Source organism: Nerophis lumbriciformis, linkage group LG15 (genome assembly GCF_033978685.3).
Source record: "Nerophis lumbriciformis linkage group LG15, RoL_Nlum_v2.1, whole genome shotgun sequence".
NCBI lineage: Eukaryota > Metazoa > Chordata > Actinopteri > Syngnathiformes > Syngnathidae > Nerophis > Nerophis lumbriciformis.
The window spans coordinates 34,458,255-34,485,499 of NC_084562.2; the positions used below are offsets into that span (position 1 = coordinate 34,458,255).

Sequence of the window (27,245 nt, forward strand, 5' to 3'; positions counted from 1 at the left end):
AGAGCAGCACCAAGATCGAAAAACGGGTACGGTAACCCTATTATTTCTCCAAAGACAGGAGAGGCACAGGATCCACGTTGCCTGAAGTCTAGTGTAAAGTTTCCACCATCAGTGATGGTTTGGGGTGCCATGTCATCTGCTGGTGTCGGTCCACTCTGTTTCCTGAGATCCAGGGTCAACGCAGCCGTCTACCAGCAAGTTTTAGAGCACTTCATGCTTCCTGCTGCTGACCTGCTCTATGGAGATGGAGATTTCAAGTTCCAACAGGACTTGGCGCCTGCACACAGCGCAAAATCTACCCGTGCCTGGTTTACGGACCATGGTATTTCTGTTCTAAATTGGCCCGCCAACTCCCCTGACCTTAGCCCCATAGAAAATCTGTGGGGTATTGTGAAAAGGAAGATGCAGAATGCCAGACCCAAAAACGCAGAAGAGTTGAAGGCCACTATCAGAGCAACCTGGGCTCTCATAACACCTGAGCAGTGCCAGAAACTCACCGACTCCATGCCACGCCGCATTAACGCAGTAATTGAGGCAAAAGGAGCTCCAACCAAGTATTGAGTATTGCACATGCTCATATTTTTCATTTTCATACTTTTCAGTTGGCCAACATTTCTAAAAATCCCTTTTTTGTATTAGCCTTAAGTAATATTCTAATTTTGTGACACACGGAATTTTGGATTTTCATTTGTTGCCACTTCAAATCATCAAAATTAAATGAAATAAACATTTGAATGCATCAGTCTGTGTGCAATGAATAAATATAATGTACAAGTTACACCTTTTGAATGCAATTACTGAAATAAATCAAGTTTTTCAAAATATTCTAATTTACTGGCTTTTACCTGTATACAGCAATGTTTGTTGTGTCTGCGCTTCAGGCAACCAACGAGAGCTGATGCATTGGTTTTGATGTGCCACTAGATGTCAGTGTTGTTCATAAGAATGAAGCCCAAACTTTCTGTTTAATCTTTTGGGGGCACAATTACAGGGACAGTATCAAAGTAGATCTTCGTCTGAGCGCTTCGGTAAGTCTGGAGACCAAATAAGTTTTTTTTGTATTTAAGTGAATTAAAAAAAAAAGTAATGAAATGACGATTTATTGTGGGCGGAACACTAAATAGGTGAGCACATTTCCAGTCGGACCAGTACTGATGAGGACTTCTAGTTGGATTTTTTTTTTCTCGCTGGATAACGAAAGCTTTTCCAGAGTTTAAATCGGAATAAATGAAACGGGTTCACCTCACCAGTTTGCTATGAAAGACAACAGACACATTCCAAGTATGTCCGTAATATTTTTTTCGGAAACTCTTACTATGTTAGTGGCAGAGCCGTTTTGGGGTTGTTTTGGCTGGCCAGAAATGACCTTGCCCTGCGTTACATATTACTGTATTTTCGGTATTAACATCCATCCATCCATTTCTACCTTTTGTCCCTTTTGGGGTCGCGGGGGTGTATTTAGGGCCCGCATGGCCCATTGCATAAGGACTCCCACAGGGAGTCCTTATGCAATGGGACATAAGGACCTATTGAATTTCTAAGGTTTTATTATTATTATACCGGCCGCCTCTTTGAGCTGCAATTTGACCCACTTAGCATGCTTCAAAACTCACCATATTTGACGCACACGTCAGGACCTGCGAAAATTGCCTTTAAAAAAAAAAAAAAAAACCCCAAAAATAAAAATTGCGCTCTAGCGCCCCCTAGGAAAAAAAAAAACTAGACTGCCTGTAACTCCCACTAGGAAGGTCGGAGAGACATGAAACAAAAACCTCTATGTAGGTCTGACTTACACCTACCTTTCATAATGGTACATTCTCGGGCTAAAATCAACAGGAAGTTGGCAATTCCCCCTTCAAGACAAAAAAGTACTAAAAACAGACACTTTTGCCTCTTTCAGCTGTAATTTGACCCCCTTAACATGCTTCAAAACTCACCAAACTGAACGCACACATCAGGACTAGCAAAAATTGTGATCTAATAAATTGCTCTAGCGCAATTTTTTAATAAAACGGAGAAAAAACTGCTCCTCGGAAGAAAAAAATTACACAACTGCCTGTAACTCCCACTGGGAAGGTCGTAGAGACATGAAACAAAATCCTCTCCGTAGGTCTCACTTAGACCTACATTTCATAAATTGACAACCCCCAGCAAAAATCTACAGGAAGTTTGCTATTCCCCCTTCAACACAACATTTTTGTAAAAACCGGTCACCTTTCTTCAAACATTATCTCCTCTGAGCGCGTTTGTTGTTTCGGATTCAAACTAACACAGGAGAGAGATTGAACCCTTCTGATTAAAAGTTGGCGTAGGTCTGACTTACACCTACCTTTCATAATTGTACATTCTCGGGCTAAAATCAACAGGAAGTTGGCAATTCCCCCTTCAAGACAAAAAAGTACTAAAAACAGACACTTTTGCCTCTTTCAGCTGTAATTTGACCCCCTTAACATGCTTCAAAACTCACCAAACTGAACGCACACATCAGGACTAGCAAAAATTGTGATCTAATAAAAAAACCTAACCCCAAAAATAAAAATTGCGCTCTAGCGCCCCCTAGGAAAAAAAAAAAACTAGACTGCCTGTAACTCCCACTAGGAAGGTCGGAGAGACATGAAACAAAAACCTCTATGTAGGTCTGACTTACACCTACCTTTCATAATGGTACATTCTCGGGCTAAAATCAACAGGAAGTTGGCAATTCCCCCTTCAAGACAAAAAAGTACTAAAAACAGACACTTTTGCCTCTTTCAGCTGTAATTTGACCCCCTTAACATGCTTCAAAACTCACCAAACTGAACGCACACATCAGGACTAGCAAAAATTGTGATCTAATAAAAAAACCTAACCCCAAAAATAAAAATTGCGCTCTAGCGCCCCCTAGGAAAAAAAAAAACTAGACTGCCTGTAACTCCCACTAGGAAGGTCGGAGAGACATGAAACAAAAACCTCTATGTAGGTCTGACTTACACCTACCTTTCATAATTGTACATTCTCGGGCTAAAATCAACAGGAAGTTGGCAATTCCCCCTTCAAGACAAAAAAGTACTAAAAACAGACACTTTTGCCTCTTTCAGCTGTAATTTGACCCCCTTAACATGCTTCAAAACTCACCAAACTGAACGCACACATCAGGACTAGCAAAAATTGTGATCTAATAAAAAAACCTAACCCCAAAAATAAAAATTGCGCTCTAGCGCCCCCTAGGAAAAAAAAAAACTAGACTGCCTGTAACTCCCACTAGGAAGGTCGGAGAGACATGAAACAAAAACCTCTATGTAGGTCTGACTTACACCTACCTTTCATAATTGTACATTCTCGGGCTAAAATCAACAGGAAGTTGGCAATTCCCCCTTCAAGACAAAAAAGTACTAAAAACAGACACTTTTGCCTCTTTCAGCTGTAATTTGACCCCCTTAACATGCTTCAAAACTCACCAAACTGAACGCACACATCAGGACTAGCAAAAATTGTGATCTAATAAATTGCTCTAGCGCAATTTTTTAATAAAACGGAGAAAAAACTGCTCCTCGGAAGAAAAAAATTACACAACTGCCTGTAACTCCCACTGGGAAGGTCGTAGAGACATGAAACAAAATCCTCTCCGTAGGTCTCACTTAGACCTACATTTCATAAATTGACAACCCCCAGCAAAAATCTACAGGAAGTTTGCTATTCCCCCTTCAACACAACATTTTTGTAAAAACCGGTCACCTTTCTTCAAACATTATCTCCTCTGAGCGCGTTTGTTGTTTCGGATTCAAACTAACACAGGAGAGAGATTGAACCCTTCTGATTAAAAGTTGGCGTAGGTCTGACTTACACCTACCTTTCATAATTGTACATTCTCGGGCTAAAATCAACAGGAAGTTGGCAATTCCCCCTTCAAGACAAAAAAGTACTAAAAACAGACACTTTTGCCTCTTTCAGCTGTAATTTGACCCCCTTAACATGCTTCAAAACTCACCAAACTGAACGCACACATCAGGACTAGCAAAAATTGTGATCTAATAAAAGAACCTAACCCCAAATTAAAAAATTGCGCTCTAGCGCAATTTTTTAATAAAACGGAGAAAAAACTGCTCCTCGGAAGAAAAAAATTACACAACTGCCTGTAACTCCCACTGGGAAGGTCGTAGAGACATGAAACACAATCCTCTCCGTAGGTCTCACTTAGACCTACATTTCATAAATTGACAACCCCCAGCAAAAATCTACAGGAAGTTTGCTATTCCTCCTTCAATACAACATTTTTGTAAAAACCGGTCACCTTTCTTCAAACATTATCTCCTCTGAGCGCGTTTGTTGTTTCGGATTCAAACTAACACAGGAGAGAGATTGAACCCTTCTGATTAAAAGTTGGCGAAAGAGTTTTGATACCTGCTCCGGTTTTGATTTTATGACCCTTCAAAGAACCGCTGCGCTGATGCTGCTGCGCTGCTGTTTTTTTTAAGATGGCTGCTTAAAAGCAGGAAGCACCAGCGTGCCCACACAATGCAGACTAGGTAGGTACACTAGACAAAAGTCTTGGGACACTTATGACTATCACTGGACAAAAGTATTGGGACACTTAAGCCGAAAACTGGACAAAAGTATTGGGACACTTGGGACTACAACTTGACAAAAGTATTGGGACACTTACGACTAAAAGTAGACAACAGTATTGGGAAACTTAGGACTACCACTGGACAAAAGTATTGGGACACTTACACTGGACAAAAGTATTGGGACACTTGGGACTAAAACTTGACAAAAGTATTGGGACACTTAGGACTAGCACCTGCCAAATACGCGGGCCCGACCAATGCTGCTTGCAGCTTTAATTGTATTTATTTCTGTTGCAAGTACTGGTAGAGGAGAAACTGTTGATTCACAAAAAAGTAAACAGGAACATATTTTTTAAAAATACATATTTTTAAATGATAAGACTATGAAACTTTATCAAGGTACATTTTACACACATGTAAACATTTACATAAAATGTCACTATTTTAAATGTCTAAACAGTATAATGGGCATACAGTATAATTTTGAGCTATGAATGCCACCTGTGGTTTTAGAACAACCAGACCTCTACTGACCAAATGTGCTCTGAAAAATGTTAGTAAAATGTATTTATTTTACATACTACCGCTTTATTCACACTCACATTCACACACTATACTCTCGGCAGGGTCCTTGAGGGTGCATGGGAGTTTGCCCAACCAGTCTACATGTGCTTTGTGGACTTGGAGAAGGCATTCGACCGTGTCCCTCGGGAAGTCCTGTGGGGAGTGCTCAGAGAGTATGGGGTTTCGGACTGTCTGATTGTGGCGGTCCGCTCCCTGTATGATCAGTGTCAGAGCTTGGTTCGCATTGCCGGCAGTAAGTCGGACACGTTTCCGGTGAGGGTTGGACTCCGCCAAGGCTGCCCTTTGTCACCGATTCTGTTCATAACTTTTATGGACAGAATTTCTAGGCGCAGTCAAGGCGTTGAGGGGATCCGGTTTGGTGGCTGCAGGATTAGGTCTCTGCTTTTTGCAGATGATTTGGTCCTGATGGCTTCATCTGGCCAGGATCTTCAGCTCTCACTGGATCGGTTCGCAGCTGAGTGTGAAGCGACTGGGATGAGAATCAGCACCTCCAAGTCCGAGTCCATGGTTCTCGCCCGGAAAAGGGTGGAGTGCCATCTCCGGGTTGGGGAGGAGATCTTGCCCCAAGTGGAGGAGTTCAAGTACCTCGGAGTCTTGTTCACGAGTGAGGGAAGAGTGGATCGTGAGATCGACAGGCGGATCGGTGCGGCGTCTTCAGTAATGCGGACGCTGTATCGATCCGTTGTGGTGAAGAAGGAGCTGAGCCGGAAGGCAAAGCTCTCAATTTACCGGTCGATCTACGTTCCCATCCTCACCTACGGTCATGAGCTTTGGGTTATGACCGAAAGGACAAGATCACGGGTACAAGCGGCCGAAATGAGTTTCCTCCGCCGGGTGGCGGGGCTCTCCCTTAGAGATAGGGTGAGAAGCTCTGTCATCCGGGGGGAGCTCAAAGTAAAGCCGCTGCTCCTCCACATTGAGAGGAGCCAGATGAGGTGGTTCGGGCATCTGGTCAGGATGCCACCCGAGCGCCTCCCTAAGGAGGTGTTTAGGGCATGTCCGACCGGTAGGAGGCCACGAGGAAGACCCAGGACACGTTGGGAAGACTATGTCTCCCGGCTGTCCTGGGAACGCCTCGGGATCCCCCGGGAGGAGCTGGACGAAGTGGCTGGGGAGAGGGAAGTCTGGGCTTCCCTGCTTAGGCTGCTGCCCCCGCGACCCGACCTCGGATAAGCGGAAGAAGATGGATGGATGGATGGAACTACCGCTTTAACCTAGTCAAGTGCTCAAACACGGCTTTCTTGCAAAATGACGGGTTGTTAGGATTTAATATGTTTTGCTTCTCACTACTCCTTTTCAGACATAATATTTTGTGTAAGTGTAAAATGTAATGCTCCTCAATATAACTTGTGTATCAGAATAAGCCTTGCACAAAAATAATCTCCATTTGTACAATACAGCACTTTTTTCCTACAGTGAATGGATTCTATAGGAAACATAATAGATCACGTCTATTTCTTACAGAGTGATGGCTTGCCTTGCCCCACCAAGTCCGTCTGCTCTTGCCTCATTTCTCTGCACATTACTACCCAGGGGCTTTGCTGTGGGACCGTCAATGTCCTGTGAGGGAAGACTTGGACTGTGGTGGGTTGGTCCATCATTGCCGGCTGGATCCCTACTCGAGAGGGGAGGTGACACAGAATGGGCAGAAAAGTTTCATACTGCAGGCATGCACTCTCATCAAGATGACATCATGACATTGGAGTCCAAAACAGACATTCTAAGCAGCACAAAAGGAGATAAGGTACATTTTACACACATGTAAACATTATCATTTACATAAAATGTCACTATTTTAAATGTCTATACAGTATAATTGGCAAATAGTATGTCTTTCTTTCTTCTCTAACGCGCTTTTGTGGTAATTTTATAGTTTGTCTTGATGACATTGAATAACTACAAATGACACATTTTGTACAAGTTCAAATCGTTTTCCCGGTTGCTAACAATCTTAAAAATAATAATGAATTAAACCTGCTCAGTGGCCTTGTGGTTAGAGTGTCCGCCCTGAGACTGGAAGGTCATGAGTTCAAACCCCGGCCGAGTCATACCAAAGACAATAAAAATGGGACCCATTGCCTCACTGCTTGGCACTCAGCATCAAGGGTTGGAATTGGGGGTTAAATCACCAAAATGATTCCCAAGCGCAGCCACTGCTGCTGCTCACTGCTCCCCTCACCTCCCAGGGGGTGAACATGGGTATAATGTGTGTGTGACTATCGTTGGGACTTTAATTTGATCTTAATAGGATGCATTTTGTTTGTTGCTGTGTGAGAAGAATCCAGGTTAACACTGGCATGCTTTTATTTTTAAGCTTACTTTGCAATGAACACAAAGTCATATTTTAATGCAGTTAAACGAGACAGTAACTATGTTGCTGTTGTTTAGCAACATTTAAGAAAGTTGATGCTTCAACACATTCCGACTGATTATTCATAGAAATTGGGTATTAAATGTTTTCTCGACAAAAGCAGTCGATCATGTACGTACAGTAGGACTGGGCGATATGGCCTTTTATTAATATCTCAATATTTTTAAATAAATATTTTAATAAAGTGCACTTTTGTGCATGATGTCACACAAGATATTTCAATAAGTGTAAAATAAAAAAGAGCTGCATAATAGGAAATCAAAAAATGTGGTAGGTTCCTGCGGACGTTATCTCCTTCTGTTGTTGACTATTTTTTTTCATACGGTGTTGATGTGGAAATGGTTGCTTGGGCATTTTGTGGGTGTGGGCACCGGCCGGAGATGTTGACATGCGGAGTTTCAAGCACTCTTCATTCTCTAGCGGGTGACTTTTCAAATGATGCTTCACATTAGCAGTGGTGCTACTTTTTGTAGCAACGCTTTTGCCGCATACTTGTTCACCATCTACCCGCTTGAAGCCAAACCACCGCCAGACTATGGACTCCCTGCTGTTTTTCTTGGGAATTAATTATTCCATCATTTGTTACCAGATTCGCACCTTCTTTCTCTCGTATTACCACTAGCACGACAGCTAACGTTACTATGCCGCTACCTGTCTGCTCTGCGAGGGTGTATGACGTTGCACGTGTGACAGTATGTGACGTATGTAAGAAGGTGCGCTTGTTTTACCTCTCTGTGAGAAGGAGAGACAAGAAAGAGTGAGAAACGCATGTAGTGTAATGCCCGCAGCTAAAAGCAACTGCGTGAGAACGTATACTCGAATATCAGACAAATCCGCGATATATCGAGTATATTCGATATATCGCCCAGCCCTAACATACATGTTGATCTCGACTTAAAGGAGGATTGCACATTTAAAAAAATGTTGCCTATCATTCACAATATGACAATCACACATACAGGTAAAAGCCAGTAAATTAGAATATTTTGAAAAACTTGATTTATTTCAGTAATTGCATTCAAAAGGTGTAACTTGTACATTATATTTATTCATTGCACACAGACTGATGCATTCAAATGTTTATTTCATTTAATTTTGATGATTTGAAGTGGCAACAAATGAAAATCCAAAATTCCGTGTGTCACAAAATTAGAATATTACTTAAGGCTAATACAAAAAAGGGATTTTTAGAAATGTTGGCCAACTGAAAAGTATGAAAATGAAAAATATGAGCATGTACAATACTCAATACTTGGTTGGAGCTCCTTTTGCCTCAATTACTGTGTTAATGCGGCGTGGCATGGAGTCGATGAGTTTCTGGCACTGCTCAGGTGTTATGAGAGCCCAGGTTGCTCTGATAGTGGCCTTCAACTCTTCTGCGTTTTTGGGTCTGGCATTCTGCATCTTCCTTTTCACAATACCCCACAGATTTTCTATGGGGCTAAGGTCAGGGGAGTTGGCGGGCCAATTTAGAACAGAAATACCATGGTCCGTAAACCAGGCACGGGTAGATTTTGCGCTGTGTGCAGGCGCCAAGTCCTGTTGGAACTTGAAATCTCCATCTCCATAGAGCAGGTCAGCAGCAGGAAGCATGAAGTGCTCTAAAACTTGCTGGTAGACGGCTGCGTTGACCCTGGATCTCAGGAAACAGAGTGGACCGACACCAGCAGATGACATGGCACCCCAAGCCATCACTGATGGTGGAAACTTTACACTAGACTTCAGGCAACGTGGATCCTGTGCCTCTCCTGTCTTCCTCCAGACTCTGGGACCTCGATTTCCAAAGGAAATGCAAAATTTGCATGGTTGGGTGATGGTTTGGGGTGCCATGTCATCTGCTGGTGTCGGTCCACTCTGTTTCCTGAGATCCAGGGTCAACGCAGCCGTCTACCAGCAAGTTTTAGAGCACTTCATGCTTCCTGCTGCTGACCTGCTCTATGGAGATGGAGATTTCAAGTTCCAACAGGACTTGGCGCCTGCACACAGCGCAAAATCTACCCGTGCCTGGTTTACGGACCATGGTATTTCTGTTCTAAATTGGCCCGCCAACTCCCCTGACCTTAGCCCCATAGAAAATCTGTGGGGTATTGTGAAAAGTAAGATGCAGAATGCCAGACCCAAAAACGCAGAAGAGTTGAAGGCCACTATCAGAGCAACCTGGGCTCTCATAACACCTGAGCAGTGCCAGAAACTCATCGACTCCATGCCACGCCGCATTAACGCAGTAATTGAGGCAAAAGGAGCTCCAACCAAGTATTGAGTATTGTACATGCTCATATTTTTCATTTTCATACTTTTCAGTTGGCCAACATTTCTAAAAATCCCTTTTTTGTATTAGCCTTAAGTAATATTCTAATTTTGTGACACACGGAATTTTGAATTTTTATTTGTTGCCACTTCAAATCATCAAAATTAAATGAAATAAACATTTGAATGCATCAGTCTGTGTGCAATGAATAAATATAATGTACAAGTTACACCTTTTGAATGCAATTACTGAAATAAATCAAGTTTTTCAAAATATTCTAATTTACTGGCTTTTACCTGTATATTTGTCTTTTTTATGCAATCTAACTAGGAAATAAATGCGACACAAAGTCGGCTTACAGTGAAGCCTATGGGAGTCACTCTATTCTGTCTTTAAAGCGCTTAAAATCAATCAATCAATCAATCAATCAATCAATCAAAGTTAATTTATATAGCCCTTAATCACAAATGTCTCAAAGGGCTACACAAGCCACAACGACATCTTTGGCTCAGATCCACATCGGGGAAAGAAAAAACTAAACCCAATGGGTACAACGAGAAACCTTGAAAGGGACAGCAGATATGAACCCCCTTGGGTGACTGGTGCAATGGATGCCGAATGGATACAGTTAATAACGTGAGAGGCCAGTTCATAGTGAGGCCAGCAGGTGATCCTCTTGTATGTAGACAAATCAGCAGCGCAGAGACATCACCAACTGATGCAAAGAGGAGCAGTCCATCCCAGGTCCCAACCTGGAACAGCAAGTGCATCCTCCGTGGAAACTGATCTGTGGCCACCTGATAACCTCTCCCTGTAGGAGAGGGGGACAGAGCAGAAAATAAAGACTACAGATCAACTGGTCTAAAAAGAGGCCTATTTAAAGGTTAGGGTGTATAAGTGTATAAGTGAGTTTTAAGATGGGACTTAAATGCTTTTGCTGAGGTAGCATCTCTAATGAGTAAGAACTTCAACCGATCGGGCTTTCCAGACTACTGGAGCCTAAATAGAAAACACTCTATACTTTTTGGGCTGTGGGAATCACTAATAAGCCAGAGGTCTTTGAACGCAGATTTCTGGCTGGGACATATGCTACAATACAATCAGCAAGATAAGATGGAGGTAGACCGTTTAGTATTTTATATGTATGTAGTAAAGCCTTAAACTCACATAAGTGCACAGGAAGCCAGCATAGGCATAATATGATCAAACTTTCTTGTCCTTGTCAAGGCTAGCAGCCGCATTTTGTACCAACTGTAATCTTTTAATGCTAGACATAGGGAGACCCGAAAATAATACGTTACAGTAATTGAGACTGGAACGGGCTTTTTTAATCTTTAATCTCCTATCTAATGAGTTAAATTTTCTTAGTAAAGAATTGCATAAAGTCATCAGCCGTGTGGGTGGAGCTACGAGGAGAAATCCCTTGTTGGGTTAGCGACGCTACTGTATTAAACAAATATTTTGGATCGTTTTTATTGATTTGAGATTTGAGTAGTAATTCGTTTTAGCTGTGGTAAGAGCGTATTTATAAGTTGTAAAACTATCACTCCATGCTGGATTGTAAACCTCAAGTTTAGTCGCACGTCATTTGCGTTCCACCTTTCTACTTGATAGTTTAAGAGCTCTAGTTTCTTCCGTGACCCAGGGGGTACGCCTTTTAAGGGGCCTTTTTTAGCTTAAGGGTGCTATACTATAAATGGCTTTGCGCAGAGCATCGTTAAAGTTGTTAGTGAGGTTATTGATAGATAATGGTGCCAATACCGAAGGCAGTAGGCCAGCAAGAGTCATAGTTGTGGCAGCAGTAATGTAGCAGCTGCTAAAGCAGTAGTTATTAGTAGCTTGTTGACAATGAGTCAGAACTTCAAATTTTATACGGTAATATACGGACATTACTTTTGTGTACGGGAGTATCATAACTTTGGAGGTGGTGACGCCCCGGACAAAGACTAGATCTATCATATTACCGATGCGATGCGTGGGTTCATTTATTATTTGTGTAAGACCACAGCTATCAATTATAGTCTGGAGTGCCATGCACAGAGGGTCTGACAGGGTATTCATATGGATATTAAAATCTCCTATTATATTTATGACGAACGCAGATATTAAAAACTTGTTAACATCCAAACACTTCTATAATCATTTTATATACACACTGCAATTATATACAGGTAAAAGCCAGTAAATTAGAATATTTTGAAAAACTTGATTTATTTCAGTAATTGCATTCAAAAGGTGTAACTTGTACATTATATTTATTCATTGCACACAGACTGATGCATTCAAATGTTTATTTCATTTAATTTTGATGATTTGAAGTGGCAACAAATGAAAATCCAAAATTCCGTGTGTCACAAAATTAGAATATTACTTAAGGCTAATACAAAAAAGGGATTTTTAGAAATGTTGGCCAACTGAAAAGTATGAAAATGAAAAATATGAGCATGTACAATACTCAATACTTGGTTGGAGCTCCTTTTGCCTCAATTACTGCGTTAATGCGGCGTGGCATGGAGTCGATGAGTTTCTGGCACTGCTCAGGTGTTATGAGAGCCCAGGTTGCTCTGATAGTGGCCTTCAACTCTTCTGCGTTTTTGGGTCTGGCATTCTGCATCTTACTTTTCACAATACCCCACAGATTTTCTATGGGGCTAAGGTCAGGGGAGTTGGCGGGCCAATTTAGAACAGAAATACCATGGTCCGTAAACCAGGCACGGGTAGATTTTGCGCTGTGTGCAGGCGCCAAGTCCTGTTGGAACTTGAAATCTCCATCTCCATAGAGCAGGTCAGCAGCAGGAAGCATGAAGTGCTCTAAAACTTGCTGGTAGACGGTTGCGTTGACCCTGGATCTCAGGAAACAGAGTGGACCGACACCAGCAGATGACATGGCACCCCAAACCATCACTGATGGTGGAAACTTTACACTAGACTTCAGGCAACGTGGATCCTGCGCCTCTCCTGTCTTCCTCCAGACTCTGGGACCTCGATTTCCAAAGGAAATGCAACATTTGCATGGTTGGGTGATGGTTTGGGGTGACCCAAAAACGCAGAAGAGTTGAAGGCCACTATCAGAGCAACCTGGGCTCTCATAACACCTGAGCAGTGCCAGAAACTCATCGACTCCATGCCACGCCGCATTAACGCAGTAATTGAGGCAAAAGGAGCTCCAACCAAGTATTGAGTATTGTACATGCTCATATTTTTCATTTTCATACTTTTCAGTTGGCCAACATTTCTAAAAATCCCTTTTTTGTATTAGCCTTAAGTAATATTCCAATTTTGTGACACACGGAATTTTGGATTTTCATTTGTTGCCACTTCAAATCATCAAAATTAAATGAAATAAACATTTGAATGCATCAGTCTGTGTGCAATGAATAAATATAATGTACAAGTTACACCTTTTGAATGCAATTACTGAAATAAATCAAGTTTTTCAAAATATTCTAATTTACTGGCTTTTACCTGTATGTAATGTACTAACAGGCACATTTATAATTACAATATTTACGTATTATGCTTATTTTAAATATGGCTGCTCATAAATTAAGTTTAAAAAACGTATCACGACGTTCGCTTTTCCCTTCGACAAGATCAATGATTACGAATCACTGCGGACATCATGGGAGCTAACAAACATAATTAGAACATCACTTACTGTAAAATGTCTGATGTTACTGGGATACCGACTGATGGGATGTTGATATATTTCTGTTTAGATGAAGAATGACTTATAATCCTCACAAAGAAAAAAGTGGGGTGTAATCAAGCGTCTTTTCATGTCTTTCCCGCCAGTTCCAGGTCTAAATTAAATGCCAAAGTTGACTAACTTGTCGGATTATGTCCTCAGCCTACTATCAATGTGAGATGAGGACATTATTGCAGCACAAGTTACTTAGCTCTCAGTGATCATGGAACCGCTATAATAGTTAGTCTGCGTTAGCGCTTATAATAACATTATCAAAAATATTTGGTTAATACAAAATGTAAAGGGAGTATTGTTGGCGGTTTTTGGATGGTGGGATGGATAGTTGTTTAGAGGGCTGTATGGGCGTAATAGAGGACCTCCCATCGACTCCATTGTAAGCAGACTTTTACTTACGTTTATTTACGAGTTAGAATGCACTAAAAAAATACATCTATTTTCTTGCCTTATAATGATTGTAAATGATAGGCAAAATTAAAAAACAAATGACAGAAGTACTGTAACACAGAGGTGTGTGGTCTTAGGGAAATTTAAGTTCCAATAGCAGCAACTCCATATACAGTATACAAGACAAAAAGACATATTATTGCACATTGTCGCTGTGCACATCCTCATCTACTGTGATGACAGGGGAGTTTTTAAGTCTGTTAGTTTTGGTCCTGGGGAGGAACAGCCTGTCACTGACTAAACGACGGCGTGCAGAAGGTGACTTGCATCATCTGTGATGGCTAACAGTTTGTTCAGAGATCTTCTCTCTGCAATTGTCAACAGGGAGTGCCGCTCCGTGCCTTCCCAGGCTGAAGGAGTCCTTCTTTAAGGTGCTGCCGTCCCAGCACACTATAGTCTCATTTTTAATAGTCATTGTTATGGTGAGCATTGTGGTCTGAACTAGTGATTGACTGATATGTTTTTTTTCAGGGCCGATACCGAAACCGATTATTAGTCGTCAATGAGAACCAATATTTTGAGCTAATATTTATTTGCAGTAAAAGTTAGCTAAACATGAATAGTAGTATAGTATGATTTTTTAGGACACATCGGACCAGTGGCGACAATAATGTTAAATGTGGCGCTAATGTTGTGGTTAATTTATCACTGAAAAACATCAGGGTATTTCACACACACGTTTATTACATGTGTCTAATGCTGCAGGGGAGAGGAGTGTCAGCATTTGCATTTCAATGCATTAGAAATCTTTTGGAAAAATTGGTGAAAATATGGGCTTTCTCTCCATCACAATAACTCGCAATCACTACCGTTCAAAAGTTTGGGGTCACCCAAACAATTTTGTGTTTTCCATGAAAAGTCACACTTATTCACCACCATACGTTGTGAAATGAATAGAAAATAGAGTCAAGACATTGACAAGGTTAGAAATAATGATTTGTATTTGAAATAAGATTTTTTTTACATCAAACTTTGCTTTCGTCAAAGAATCCTCCATTTGCAGCAATTACAGCATTGCAGACCTTTGGCATTCTCGCTGTTAATTTGTTGAGGTAATCTGGAGAAATTGCACCCCACGCTTCTAGAAGCAGCTCCCACAAGCTGGATTGGTTGGATGGGCACTTCTTGCGTACCATACGGTCAAACTGCTACCATAACAGCTCAATGGGGTTCAGATCTGGTGACTGCGCTGGCCACTCCATTACCGATAGAATACCAGCTGCCTGCTTCTTCTCTAAATAGTTCTTGCACAATTTGGAGGTGTGTTTTGGGTCATTGTCCTGTTGTAGGATGAAATTGGCTCCAATCAAGCGCTGTCCACTGGGTATGGCATGGCGTTGCAAAACGGAGTGATAGCCTTCCTTATTCAGAATCCCTTTTACCCTGTACAAATCTCCCACCTTACCAGCACTAAAGCAACCCCAGACCATCACATGACCTCCACCATGCTTAACAGATGGCGTCAGGCATTCTTCCAGCATCTTTTCAGTTGTTCTGCGTCTCACAAACATTCTTCTTTGTGATCCAAACACCTCAAACTTCATTCGTCCACAACACTTTTTTCCAGTCTTCCTCTGTCCAATGTCTGTATTCTTTTGCCCATCTTAATCTTTTTCTTTCATTGGCCAGTCTCAGATATGGCTTTTTCTTTGCCACTCTGCCTTGAAGCCCAGAATCCCGCAGCCGCCTCTTCACTGTAGATGTTGACACTGGTGTTTTGCGGGTACTATTTAATGAAGATGCCAGTTAGGGTCCTGTGAGGCGTCTGTTTCTCAAACTAGAGACTCTAATGTACTTATCTTCTTGCTCAGTTGTGCAACGCGGCCTTCCACTTCTTTTTCTACTCTGGTTAGAGCCTGTTTGTGCTGTCCTCTGAAGGGAGTAGTACACACCGTTGTAGGAAATCTTCAATTTCTTAGCAATTTCTCGCATGGAATAGCCTTCATTTCTAAGAACAAGAATAGACTGTCGAGTTTCAGATGAAAGTTCTCTTTTTCTGGCCATTTTGAGCGTTTAATTGACCTCACAAATGTGATGCTCCAGAAACTCAATCTGCTCAAAGGAAGGTCAGTTTTGTAGCTTTTGTAACAAGCTAAACTGTTTTCAGATGTGTGAACATGATTGCACAAGGGTTTTCTAATCATCAATTAGCCTTCTGAGCCAATGAGCAAACACATTGTACCATTAGAACACTGGAGTGATAGTTGCTGGAAATGGGCCTCTATACACCTATGTAGATATTGCACCAAAAACCAGACATTTGCAGCTGGAATAGTCATTTACCACATTAGCAATGTATAAAGTGTATTTCTTTAAAGTTAAGACTAGTTTAAAGTTATCTTCATTGAAGAGTACAGTGCTTTTCCTTCAAAAATAAGGACATTTCCATGTGACCCCAAACTTTTGAACGGTAGTGTACCTAATGTTATACAATTTACTAGCAGTTTATTAATTGTAAGGTTTCCACATGAGAAACCCTGAAATATTTCAAACATTTACATAAAAAACATTTTGGGCTCCTTCACGTAGCTTATAGTTGAGACATTTATCAAGCTGGCTGACATCATATCTTCCTCGATGTTACAGAAAGTATGAGAATGTCTGAGCTGCTGCCTGCTCTAATTTATTTATATAAAATGTCTTGTCTTTATCAAGATATTTACACAAAGTTTGGATTTTGTCAGAGATATATTTCTGTCGTCTTCATATTCATCCGTTTCTGTTGCGTTGTTTTTTGATTGAATCACGGAACATGAAACTCTGCGCGCTCCTATAATGAGCCCACTCTGCAAATCCTGCAGTCGGAGACTTCACGAGTGACTCGGTCACTGCAGTAGTGAAAACAAATAAAGCAGGACCGGTAAGATGCCAGGAAAGGACAATAAATGAATTAGACATTTTGACAGGTGAGCACAAGAGACGTACTGCAGGTGACCAGCACTCAAGGAGAGAGATTAAGGGGGAGCATGGACAGACCGGAGAAGAATTCTCACAAGAACTCATATAAATATGCAGTCATATATCAAAACATATTTGCAGATAATTATTGCAGTGAGAGTAATTTTCATTCGTCAGTGAATTAAAAATAGGGACATTTTCTGGCTGTTGCTTGAGCAGTGGTTATTACTATCTACAGTACTTCACTAATTGTTATTTTTTAATTACTAAATACTAGTATTATATGTATATGTATTGTATCTGCTGATGTGTTCTGATGTAATTCTGTTGTATTAAAAAAAAAAAAAGGCAGATCCCGGTCTATGTCAAAATGCAAAATATCGGCGCCGATAATCGGTCCAGCTGATAATCGGTCAATCTCTAGTCTGAACATATACTCCTGATGGAAACAAAGGTTATATTAAAACTGCTGTAAATTATGTCGTACATTTTCACTGATGTTCTTGGGGTTTAATTGATGTGTGTGCTTTTAAAATAAAATTGTTTAATTCTGAGAAAGAGAAACTATTCGCTGCAGTCAATTATGACTCTGACCCCGTATCTCAGCGACTCTGTCACAAACCTGGGGGTAAAGTTTGACTCAGATTTTAAATTCGAAAAACAAATCAGCAGCGTCGTTCAAAAAAGCTTTTATCAATTACGCCAAATAGCGAAAGTGAAACCGCTTCTATCAAGACATGATCTTGAGAAATTAATCCACGCTTTTATCTCGACTCGTCTTGATTATTGTAATGCCCTGTATGTTGGCATTAGCCAGGCCTCCCTCGCCCGCCTGCAGCTCGTGCAGAACTCTGCTGCTCGTCTGCTAACACAGACCCGCAGACGTGAGCACATCACCCCTATTTTAGCGTCCCTTCACTGGCTCCCTGTGCGTTACCGAATACATTTTAAACTCCTTTTATTTGTTTTTAAATGTCTAAACAACCTCGCGCCAACCTATCTCTCCGACCTCCTTCAGCCTTACTGCCCCACCCGATCCTTAAGATCAGCCGATCAGCTGCTGTTGACGGTCCCTGACACAAGGCTGAAGCTTAGAGGTGACAGAGCTTTCGCCGTTGCTGCTCCCAAGCTCTGGAACGACCTACCCCTGAGTGTTAGACAAGCCTCCTCTCTTCCTGTTTTTAAATCTCTCTTAAAAACATACTTTTATTCCATGGCTTTTAACACTGAGTGATATCCATCCTGCAATGGCGCCCCATAATACACCTGCTGGGATCCTGTTTTTATGTTTTTATGTTTTTATTAATTCTATTTTAATTATTTATTTTTTATCGTGTTCTGTTTGTGTTGTGTTGTGTTTGCTCGGTACTCGTTTTATCTTTTAACCTGCTCATTGTACAGCACTTTGGCTACCCCTGTGGTAAATTTTAAATGTGCTCTATAAATAAAGTTGATTTGATTTGATTTGATGATCACTATTGACAGGTCTTGTCAAGACATTGTACTGTAAAAACTTTAGTTGCACTCATTGAAAAATACAGGTGAATGTATACTATGTATTTATTTAAGCATGTGCAGTAGGTATAATTTAGAACCCTGTGTGGATTAGAGAACATTCTAAATAAATTGTAACATGTGCGCGCGTTTCTTGTTTTAAAAAAAAGGAGTATGTAGTATACTCATTCATTAGAATCCCCAAATTAATTGACATTCATGGCCGTGATGAGTGTAATGTACATTTCCAGCCACAGTTGTAGTTCCTCCATTTGTCAGATTTGGTTTCACAATGCTACAGAAGTGCTAAAGTGAATATGTTAAATAAATGGTCAAGGGAACCACACATATCTCTTTCTCATCTATTCACTTAACATCAGCCCTGTAGTTCTTCATCATGATTTCAAACCCACTTGCGGCGATGTCCTCACTTGAAAACCATTATGTCTTAATGGGAAAGTATTGAATGCATGATAAACCTTTTGCTAATTAAGAAATCGCCCTCTGAGTAGATAATGAGTCAGTCCTTTTCCTTCCCCTAAATAGTTTTTTTCCTGAAGAAATTAAGAAAGGCAGAGGTTGAGGGGAGCAAAGCAAACTAATACTATAGTTTGGCCTAGATGAATGTGTAAGTCTCAATGCTAACTTTATTACTTGTCTATGTCTATTATACTAAATGGAACGGTACAAATGATTAAACTTTTTATTTTCAGCCAACATAAAACAGCATTAAGCACCAAAAAACACTCCCTGTGTGCACTCGTGGCTGCCAAGAATGATTGTACTTTTATGGGTGTTTTGAGATTTCCAGATAACGTGCATGATTCTTTTGTTGGGTTTTCAAGGTACCAGTGGAAACAGGAGAAAACAATGACATTAAACGGCAAAATGCTGTCTGGATTGCGTAAGTTGGCCTGCTTCAATACATTCTTATGTATTATGAGAGTAACGTTGTACCTTTTAAAGAAAAACTGCACGTTTTTTTACATTTTGCCCAACAGTGACTCACAATTATGACTTATGGGATGGTTGTATCTATTACCATTTGTGCTTTTCTTGAGCTGCTAAATTCAGAATAATCCTCACACCTCACTTAAAAAAAATGCTCCTAGCAATATTGCGATGGTTAATGCTGCGTTCCGTTTATTGAGAGCCATATAGTATAAAGTTGGTAGCATGGGAATTTTAAAAGTGACCAACTTCCTGGCTTGATGACAAAATCTATTATACAAGTGAGTAGAGATGTAACAATAAACTATAACAATGATAACCGCAGTTAAACTCCAGATGGTTAGTATTCAACAAAATGACAAAAAAAACATGATAGATAACTGCACTTTGATAAACTCACAAACTGACTGGTGCCAGCTCACTGGCTTAAATGCTAACATGAAAACAAGAGACATTAACGTCTATTCGCATTAAGATATGACATAACCCAATATAAAATTATATAAACACATTGCTGTCTGAGCAACTACGCTATTAACTTGTGCACATTGCTACTACAAGTTGTGCTCTTTTAGACTGAGTGATCGTTTTATACTCACAGGAAAATAAGACTAAAAGTGTTTTTATGGTGCGTTCAAGTACCCAGAGGAGGATGCTACAAAGCTCGCCAGAAATAATGAATAATAATAGGTTGTATTTGTGACACACTTTACTTTTAAATAAATCTTAAAGTGCTACAGAACAAACCAATATTTAAAACAATAAAAGCTTAGTGTGGATGAGATCCGCCCGGAGTTCCTTAAGGCTCTGGATGCTGTAGGGCTGTCTTGGTTGACAAGACTCTGCAGCATCGCGTGGACATCGGGGGCAGTACCTCTGGATTGGCAGACCGGGGTGGTGGTTCCTCTCTTTAAAAAGGGGAACCGGAGGGTGTGTTCTAACTATCGTGGGATCACACTCCTCAGCCTTCCCGGTAAGGTCTATTCAGGTGTACTGGAGAGGAGGCTACGCCGGATAGTCGAACCTCGGATTCAGGAGGAACAGTGTGGTTTTCGTCCTGGTCGTGGAACTGTGGACCAGCTCTATACTCTCGGCAGGGTCCTTGAGGGTGCATGGGAGTTTGCCCAACCAGTCTACATGTGCTTTGTGGACTTGGAGAAGGCATTCGACCGTGTCCCTCGGGAAGTCCTGTGGGGAGTGCTCAGAGAGTATGGGGTTTCGGACTGTCTGATTGTGGCGGTCCGCTCCCTGTATGATCAGCGTCAGAGCTTGGTTCGCATTGCCGGCAGTAAGTCGGACACGTTTCCGGTGTGGGTTGGACTCCGCCAAGGCTGCCCTTTGTCACCGATTCTGTTCATAACTTTTATGGACAGAATTTCTAGGCGCAGTCAAGGCGTTGAGGGGATCCGGTTTGGTGGCTGCAGGATTAGGTCTCTGCTTTTTGCAGATGATTTGGTCCTGATGGCTTCATCTGGCCAGGATCTTCAGCTCTCACTGGATCGGTTCGCAGCTGAGTGTGAAGCGACTGGGATGAGAATCAGCACCTCCAAGTCCGAGTCCATGGTTCTCGCCCGGAAAAGGGTGGAGTGCCATCTCCGGGTTGGGGAGGAGATCTTGCCCCAAGTGGAGGAGTTCAAGTACCTCGGAGTCTTGTTCACGAGTGAGGGAAGAGTGGATCGTGAGATCGACAGGCGGGTCGGTGCGGCGTCTTCAGTAATGCGGACGCTGTATCGATCCGTTGTGGTGAAGAAGGAGCTGAGCCGGAAGGCAAAGCTCTCAATTTACCGGTCGATCTACGTTCCCATCCTCACCTATGGTCAAGAGCTTTGGGTTATGACCGAAAGGACAAGATCACGGGTACAAGCGGCCGAAATGAGTTTCCTCCGCCGGGTGGCGGGGCTCTCCCTTAGAGATAGGGTGAGAAGCTCTGTCATCCGGGGGGAGCTCAAAGTAAAGCCGCTGCTCCTCCGCATCGAGAGGAGCCAGATGAGGTGGTTCGGGCATCTGGTCAGGATGCCACCCGAGCGCCTCCCTAAGGAGGTGTTTAGGGCATGTCCGACCGGTAGGAGGCCACGAGGAAGACCCAGGACACGTTGGGAAGACTATGTCTCCCGGCTGGCCTGGGAACGCCTCGGGATCCCCCGGGAGGAGCTGGACGAAGTGGCTGGGGAGAGGGAAGTCTGGGCTTCCCTGCTTAGGCTGCTGCCCCCGTGACCCGACCTCGGATAAGCGGAAGAAGATGGATGGATGGAAAAGCTTAGTATTTAAAACAGGTCTAATACTAAGACTAAACACTATATGACAAAAGGACTGAACAATGCTTGAAGAATGAAGAATACATTATATAGAACATTTATGATATAAAGATCTACAGAGGCAGAAAACAAGTACAAAACATATAAGAACGAGCTAACTAGCATACTGCAAACACGGAGGAAAGAATATTGCAGTCAAACATTGGACCGGAACAAAAACAATATGAGAGCAACATGGGACATCCTAAATAGCATTATTAAAAATGGGGATAAGAAGGATTATCCTAAATACCTCTCAGATGGAAATGTAAAAAATGACAATATGAACAAAGTACTTTGTGAACATTGGACCAAATCTGGAGGAAAACTCCAGATCCCGATTCAGTTGAGGACTTGAATGACACTATAGACAGAAATCCTCACTCGATGTTCCTCGAAGGTGTGACAAAAGAGGAAATAATCAATATTGTGAAAAAAGGAAATCCACGACCACAACTGATTGTAATGGAATTGATATGGAAACGATAAAAAAGGTTATTGAAGAGATTTTTGAATTTGTAATATATATTAGCAGCCTATCATTTCAAACAGGCAAATTCCCAGATAAAATGAAAATAGCAAAAGTTATTTATAAGACTGGTGACAAACGCTAGCTTACAAACTACAGACCTGTTTCTCTACTTCCACAATTTTCTAAAATGATTGAAAAACTGTTTAACAACAGATTGGACACAACTCACAGACAACCGATACAGATATAGAGCCAATCAATCAATCAATGTTTATTTATATAGCCCTAAATCACAGGTGTCTCAAAGGGCTGCACAAGCCAAAACGACATCCTCGGTACAGAGCCAACCTTCATCAGTGGAGGGAATACTTTGAAGGCCTCCTCAATCCCACCAACACATCTTCCTATGAGGAAGCAGTGTCTGGGGAATCTGTGGTGGGCTGAGGTTGCCAAGGTAGTTCAAAAGCTCCTTGGTGGCAAGCCCCCTGGGGGGTGGTTGAGATCCACCCGGGTTTCAGGGAAGAGATCTTGCCCCAAGTGGAGGAGTTCAAGTACCTTGTAGTCTTGTTCACGTGTGAGGGGAGAGTGGGATTGTGAGATCGACAGGCGGATCGGTGCGGCGTCTTCAGTTATGCAGATGCTGTATCGATCTGTTGTGGTGAAGAAGGAGCTGAGCCGGAAGGCAAAGCTCTCAATTTCCCGGTCGATCTATGTTCCCATCCTCACCTATGGTCATGAGCTTTGGGTTATGACTGAAAGGACAAGATCACGGGTGCAAGCGGCCAAAATGAGTTTCCTCCGCCGGGTGGCGGGGCTCTTCGTTTAGAGATAGGGTGAGAATCTCTGTCATCTGGGAGGAGCTCAAAGTAAAGCCGCTGCTCCTCCACATCGAGAGGAGCCAGATGAGGTGGTTCAGGCATCTGGTCAGGATGCAACCCAAACGCCTCCCTAGGGAGGTGTTTAGGGCACGTCCAACCGGTAGGAGGCCACGAGAAGACCCAGGACACGTTGGAAGGATCCCCCGGGAGGATCTGGACGAAGTGGCTGGGGAGAGGGACGTCTGGGCTTCCCTGATTAGGCTGCTGCCCCCATGATCTGACCTCAGATAAGCGGAAGAAAATGGATAAATGGATGGATGGATGAAAGAAAAAAATCAGGCATATTTTTGTTTCCAATAGGCCAATATTGCAAAAAAGACTCTTGCTGTGTACAACTGAAAAACCCTACTGTGTGAGAGAAAGTGTACAGCTATGGTAGACAATAGCATACTTGCAGTAAAGTGCCATACAGGTGGTCATCGGTTTACGGACAAGTTCCATTTTTACGACCTGTTGTAAGTAGAATTTTAGTGTAAGTAGTAACTCATACCTAAATGAACACTTAAGTCACTCAGACACAAAACACATGAATGAGATAAAACACAGGTATAAAAACAAATAATACATTAATTAAATGAAACAATAATGATAAGAAAGAGAGAACATTTCCTGACCTTTATCCATTTTAAAATCTTAGCCAAAGAAACTTTTGCTGCTTTATCATCCCCCACACCCGACCAGCACCTAGTGATGAACCAAGTGTTAAATCAGCGTTGATCCTGATCTTACAGCCAAATAATTAGCAACCTTTCCATCTCAATAATGAGACCATAATGCTGCTTAGTTATTATTACTGTCGCTTTCATAAGAGCAAATCTTTTTTTTTAAGAGCAGAACTTTTAACATGCTTAAAGATACCACCTTTATCCTTACTGATGGTGGTGAGAGTCAAGCGGTTGAGACCAAAAGCTTATAGGGTTACCTCAGGATATAGAAACATGGTGCAGTCAGAAGGTTTTTAATCAGGGGAAAAAGGTACAAGAGAGTTAAATAACAAAAGACTGGCTAGGGAACTCAACTTATTGCTAACCATAAAGCAGATGGAATGCAAAAATCAAGGAGCTAATAAAGTCCATGGTCACACAACAGCAAAACCCCCACAAATGTAGAGACATTTTGAGCAAAAAACACACACTAAACAGGCAGCATTCATCCAACAACACTGGGCATATGAAACTCCATCATTAGTCACTGTCACAAACATTTCTGCCATGTTTGATCGAGTTACAATACTCACTGCTCATCACGGTAAAGGACCTGAAATGTATCACGATCATCGATCATCATCATATAATCACCCAGCCCTACCCTGAGTCGTAGTCAAATCAAATCGCGAGGGGCCTAAAATGGCATACTCCTATCATGCACTGTAACTAGTTCTACTTCAAGTCTCGCATTTCCGGAACAAAATTAAGTTTGAAATTTGTTTATGAGTGTGCATTTGTAGCCACGAAACGTCCTCACAAAAAATATCGTAAAACGAGGAACACCTGTAATCCCTCCATACCTCCTCTTAGTGCATATATAAGGTTATACTATATTGAGCATGTCTTGATTGTGTCACAGGTACTTTGGTTTTGGCCCAAGTGCTGTTTTTTCCTGCTAGATAAAGTAGAGATACAGTACATTGCCAGTGTTTCCAACTGCTTCAGGTTGTGTACGGAATAGAAGTTATTAAGCAATATATTTTGTTTTTGTCTGCGGATAGAAGTAAGTAGACTGTCTAGCTGTGATGGGCCACATGGTTACAGGTGACATTGACAAAGCAAGAATATTCAGAGTGCCAATAAATTTTTTTCTGTGGCATAACATTGTTCCTCCGGGCACAATTTGGAGACCTGAGCGTGCGTGCATCTAAGCATCCATCCATCCATCCATCTTCTTCCGCTTATCCGAGGTCGGGTCGCGGGGGCAGCAGCTTAAGCAGGGAAGCCCAGACTTCCCTCTCCCCAGCCACTTCGTCCAGCTCCTCCCGGGGGATCCCGAGGCGTTCCCAGGCCAGCCGGGAGAGATAGTCTTCCCAGCGTGTCCTGGGTCTTCCCCGTGGCCTCCTACCGGTCGGACGTGCCCGAAACACCTTCCTAGGGAGGCGTTCGGGTGGCATCCTGACCAGATGACCCGAACCACCTCATCTGGCTCCTCTCGATGTGGAGGAGCAGCGGCTTTACTTTGAGCTCCCCCCGAATGACAGAGCTTCTCACCCTATCTCTAAGGGAGAGCCCCGCCACTCGACGGAGGAAACTAATTTCGGCCGCTTGTACCCGTGATCTTGTCCTTTCGGTCATGACCCAAAGCTCATGACCATAGGTGAGGATGGGAACGTAGATCGACCGGTAAATCGAGAGCTTTGCCTTCTGGCTCAGCTCCTTCTTCACCACAACGGATCGATACAGCGTCCGCATTACTGAAGACGCCGCACTGATCCGCCTGTCGATCTCACGATCCACTCTTCCCCCACTCGTGAACAAGACTCCGAGGTACTTGAACTCCTCCACTTGGGGCAAGATCTCCTCCCCAACCCGGAGATGGCACTCCACCCTTTTCCGGGAGAGAACCATGGACTCGGACTTGGAGGTGCTGATTCCCATCCCAGTCGCTTCACACTCGGCTGCGAACCGATCCAGTGAGAGCTGAAGATTTTGGCCGGAGGAAGCCATCAGGACCACATCATCTGCAAATAGCAGTGACCTAATCCTGCAGCCACCAAACCAGATCCCCTCAACGCCCTGACTGTGCCTAGAAATTCTGTCCATAAAGGTTATGAACAGAATCGGTGACAAAGGGCAGCCTTGGCGGAGTCCAACCCTCACTGGAAACGTGTCCGACTTACTGCCGGCAATGCGGACCAAGCTCTGACACTGATTATACAGGGAGCGAACTGCCACAATAAGACAGTCCGTTACCCCACACTCTCTGAGCACTCTCCACAGGACTTCCCGGGGTACACGGTCGAATGCCTTCTCCAAGTCCACAAAGCACATGTAGACTGGTTGGGCAAACTCCCATGCACCCTCAAGGACCCTGCCGAGAGTATAGAGCTGGTCCACAGTTCCACGACCAGGACGAAAACCACACTGTTCCTCCTGAATCCGAGGTTCGACTATCCGGCGAAGCCTCCTCTCCAGTACACCTGAATAGACCTTACCGGGAAGGCTAAGCACATGAAACCATTCTCTCTGTTTAAAATTTCTATTTCATACAGGTTCTCAAAATTGGTCCTATGGTTGCCCACTTTACATACTCCTACACAAGGCACATATTTTACATAAGAAAAATCTCACTCCACACCACCAAACAAAAATGTTGTAAGCATGGTAGGTGGTTTGGCAAGTAATTTTTACCTCCTGCCATCTAGTGGAAAAGGATTTGATTGTTCAGGAATTTTGCTAATCTCCCGCGACGCACTTGTTGACGTTTCACTATGTGCCACAGCACAGCGGTTGGGAATCACTCCTCTAACAAACAATCTCTTGCTTTTGTCTCACCCAGTTTTGCCTGCCAGGTGCAGGGAAAAGCTTTGCACAATGTGGCAGTTCAATGTATGTGTGGAGAGGTATGTGTGGGCAAGTGTGTGAGTGTATGTCTGCGTGTTTGTCGGGACATCCAGCCAGGAACAGAACTGCTGCTGGGTGGTGAAACTGCAAGGAGAAGTGATGTAAGAGACAGACCCAATGCACAGAACTTCTCTGAAAGTCAACACAGAGGTAACTAAACATAAAACAAATGTATTATTTTTAAATGGTTTCATTTAACCGTCATAGAAAATAATCTTATGTGTGATATGTATAATTGTGCTAATTTGCAATAAAACAACCACAAAAAATCAACAGCTCAACACATTACAAGGAGGAAAGAAGGAAGGAACTTTACTGTCATTGCTCAAGTACAAAAAAAGTTCATTTTCAGCAAACCCAGTTAAAAGAAGACACAGTACATTGTACAGGGAGACAGAACAGGAACGCTGACGGGTCGCCACTTACGGCGCCCCACAAAAAGTATGGTATTATGTGAACGCTGGGGATGAGGGGGGTTTGAGTAAAAAAAAAAGGGAGCCAAGGCTGGGCGCGAAAAAAAATTTGAGCGCCATGATAAGCACACATCCACATGTTACGACACAGGGACCATGAGACTTGCAACAGGATTTGCAGGGGGGGCTTCCGAATGTGGAGCTGCTGCCCTTCTGGCGCTGCTCCAGTCATTTGTCTCACCTAAAGGAGTTAGGCAAAGGCATGGTGTGGGGGTGAGGGTGTGTGTGCATATGTATCCATGGACCATGTTGTCTGTAGGCCTGGAGTTGCTATGCAGGAACAGAGTTCATCTCTCCAGGTGTTTTTGACAGGGAAGGATTTTGTTT

General features: G+C 42.5%; 1 protein-coding gene across 3 annotated transcripts in view; it reads left to right on the top strand.

Annotated features, from left to right (window-relative positions):
• Nucleotides 1-1,145: 1,145 nt before the first annotated feature.
• The window catches only part of LOC133616073 (uncharacterized), a 71,201-nt gene continuing 45,101 nt past the window's right edge, over nucleotides 1,146-27,245 (top strand). For 2 of the 3 annotated variants that reach the window (XM_061975130.2, XM_061975132.1), the window contains exons 1-4: nucleotides 1,146-1,281; nucleotides 6,597-6,876; nucleotides 19,142-19,200; nucleotides 26,381-26,595. In XM_061975130.2, coding sequence (XP_061831114.1) covers nucleotides 6,601-6,876; nucleotides 19,142-19,200; nucleotides 26,381-26,595 — 550 coding nt within the window. In that variant the 5' untranslated portion in view covers nucleotides 1,146-1,281; nucleotides 6,597-6,600. The remainder of the gene's footprint in view (nucleotides 1,282-6,596; nucleotides 6,877-19,141; nucleotides 19,201-26,380; nucleotides 26,596-27,245) is intronic. The other variant, XM_061975131.2, reaches the window with a different exon arrangement.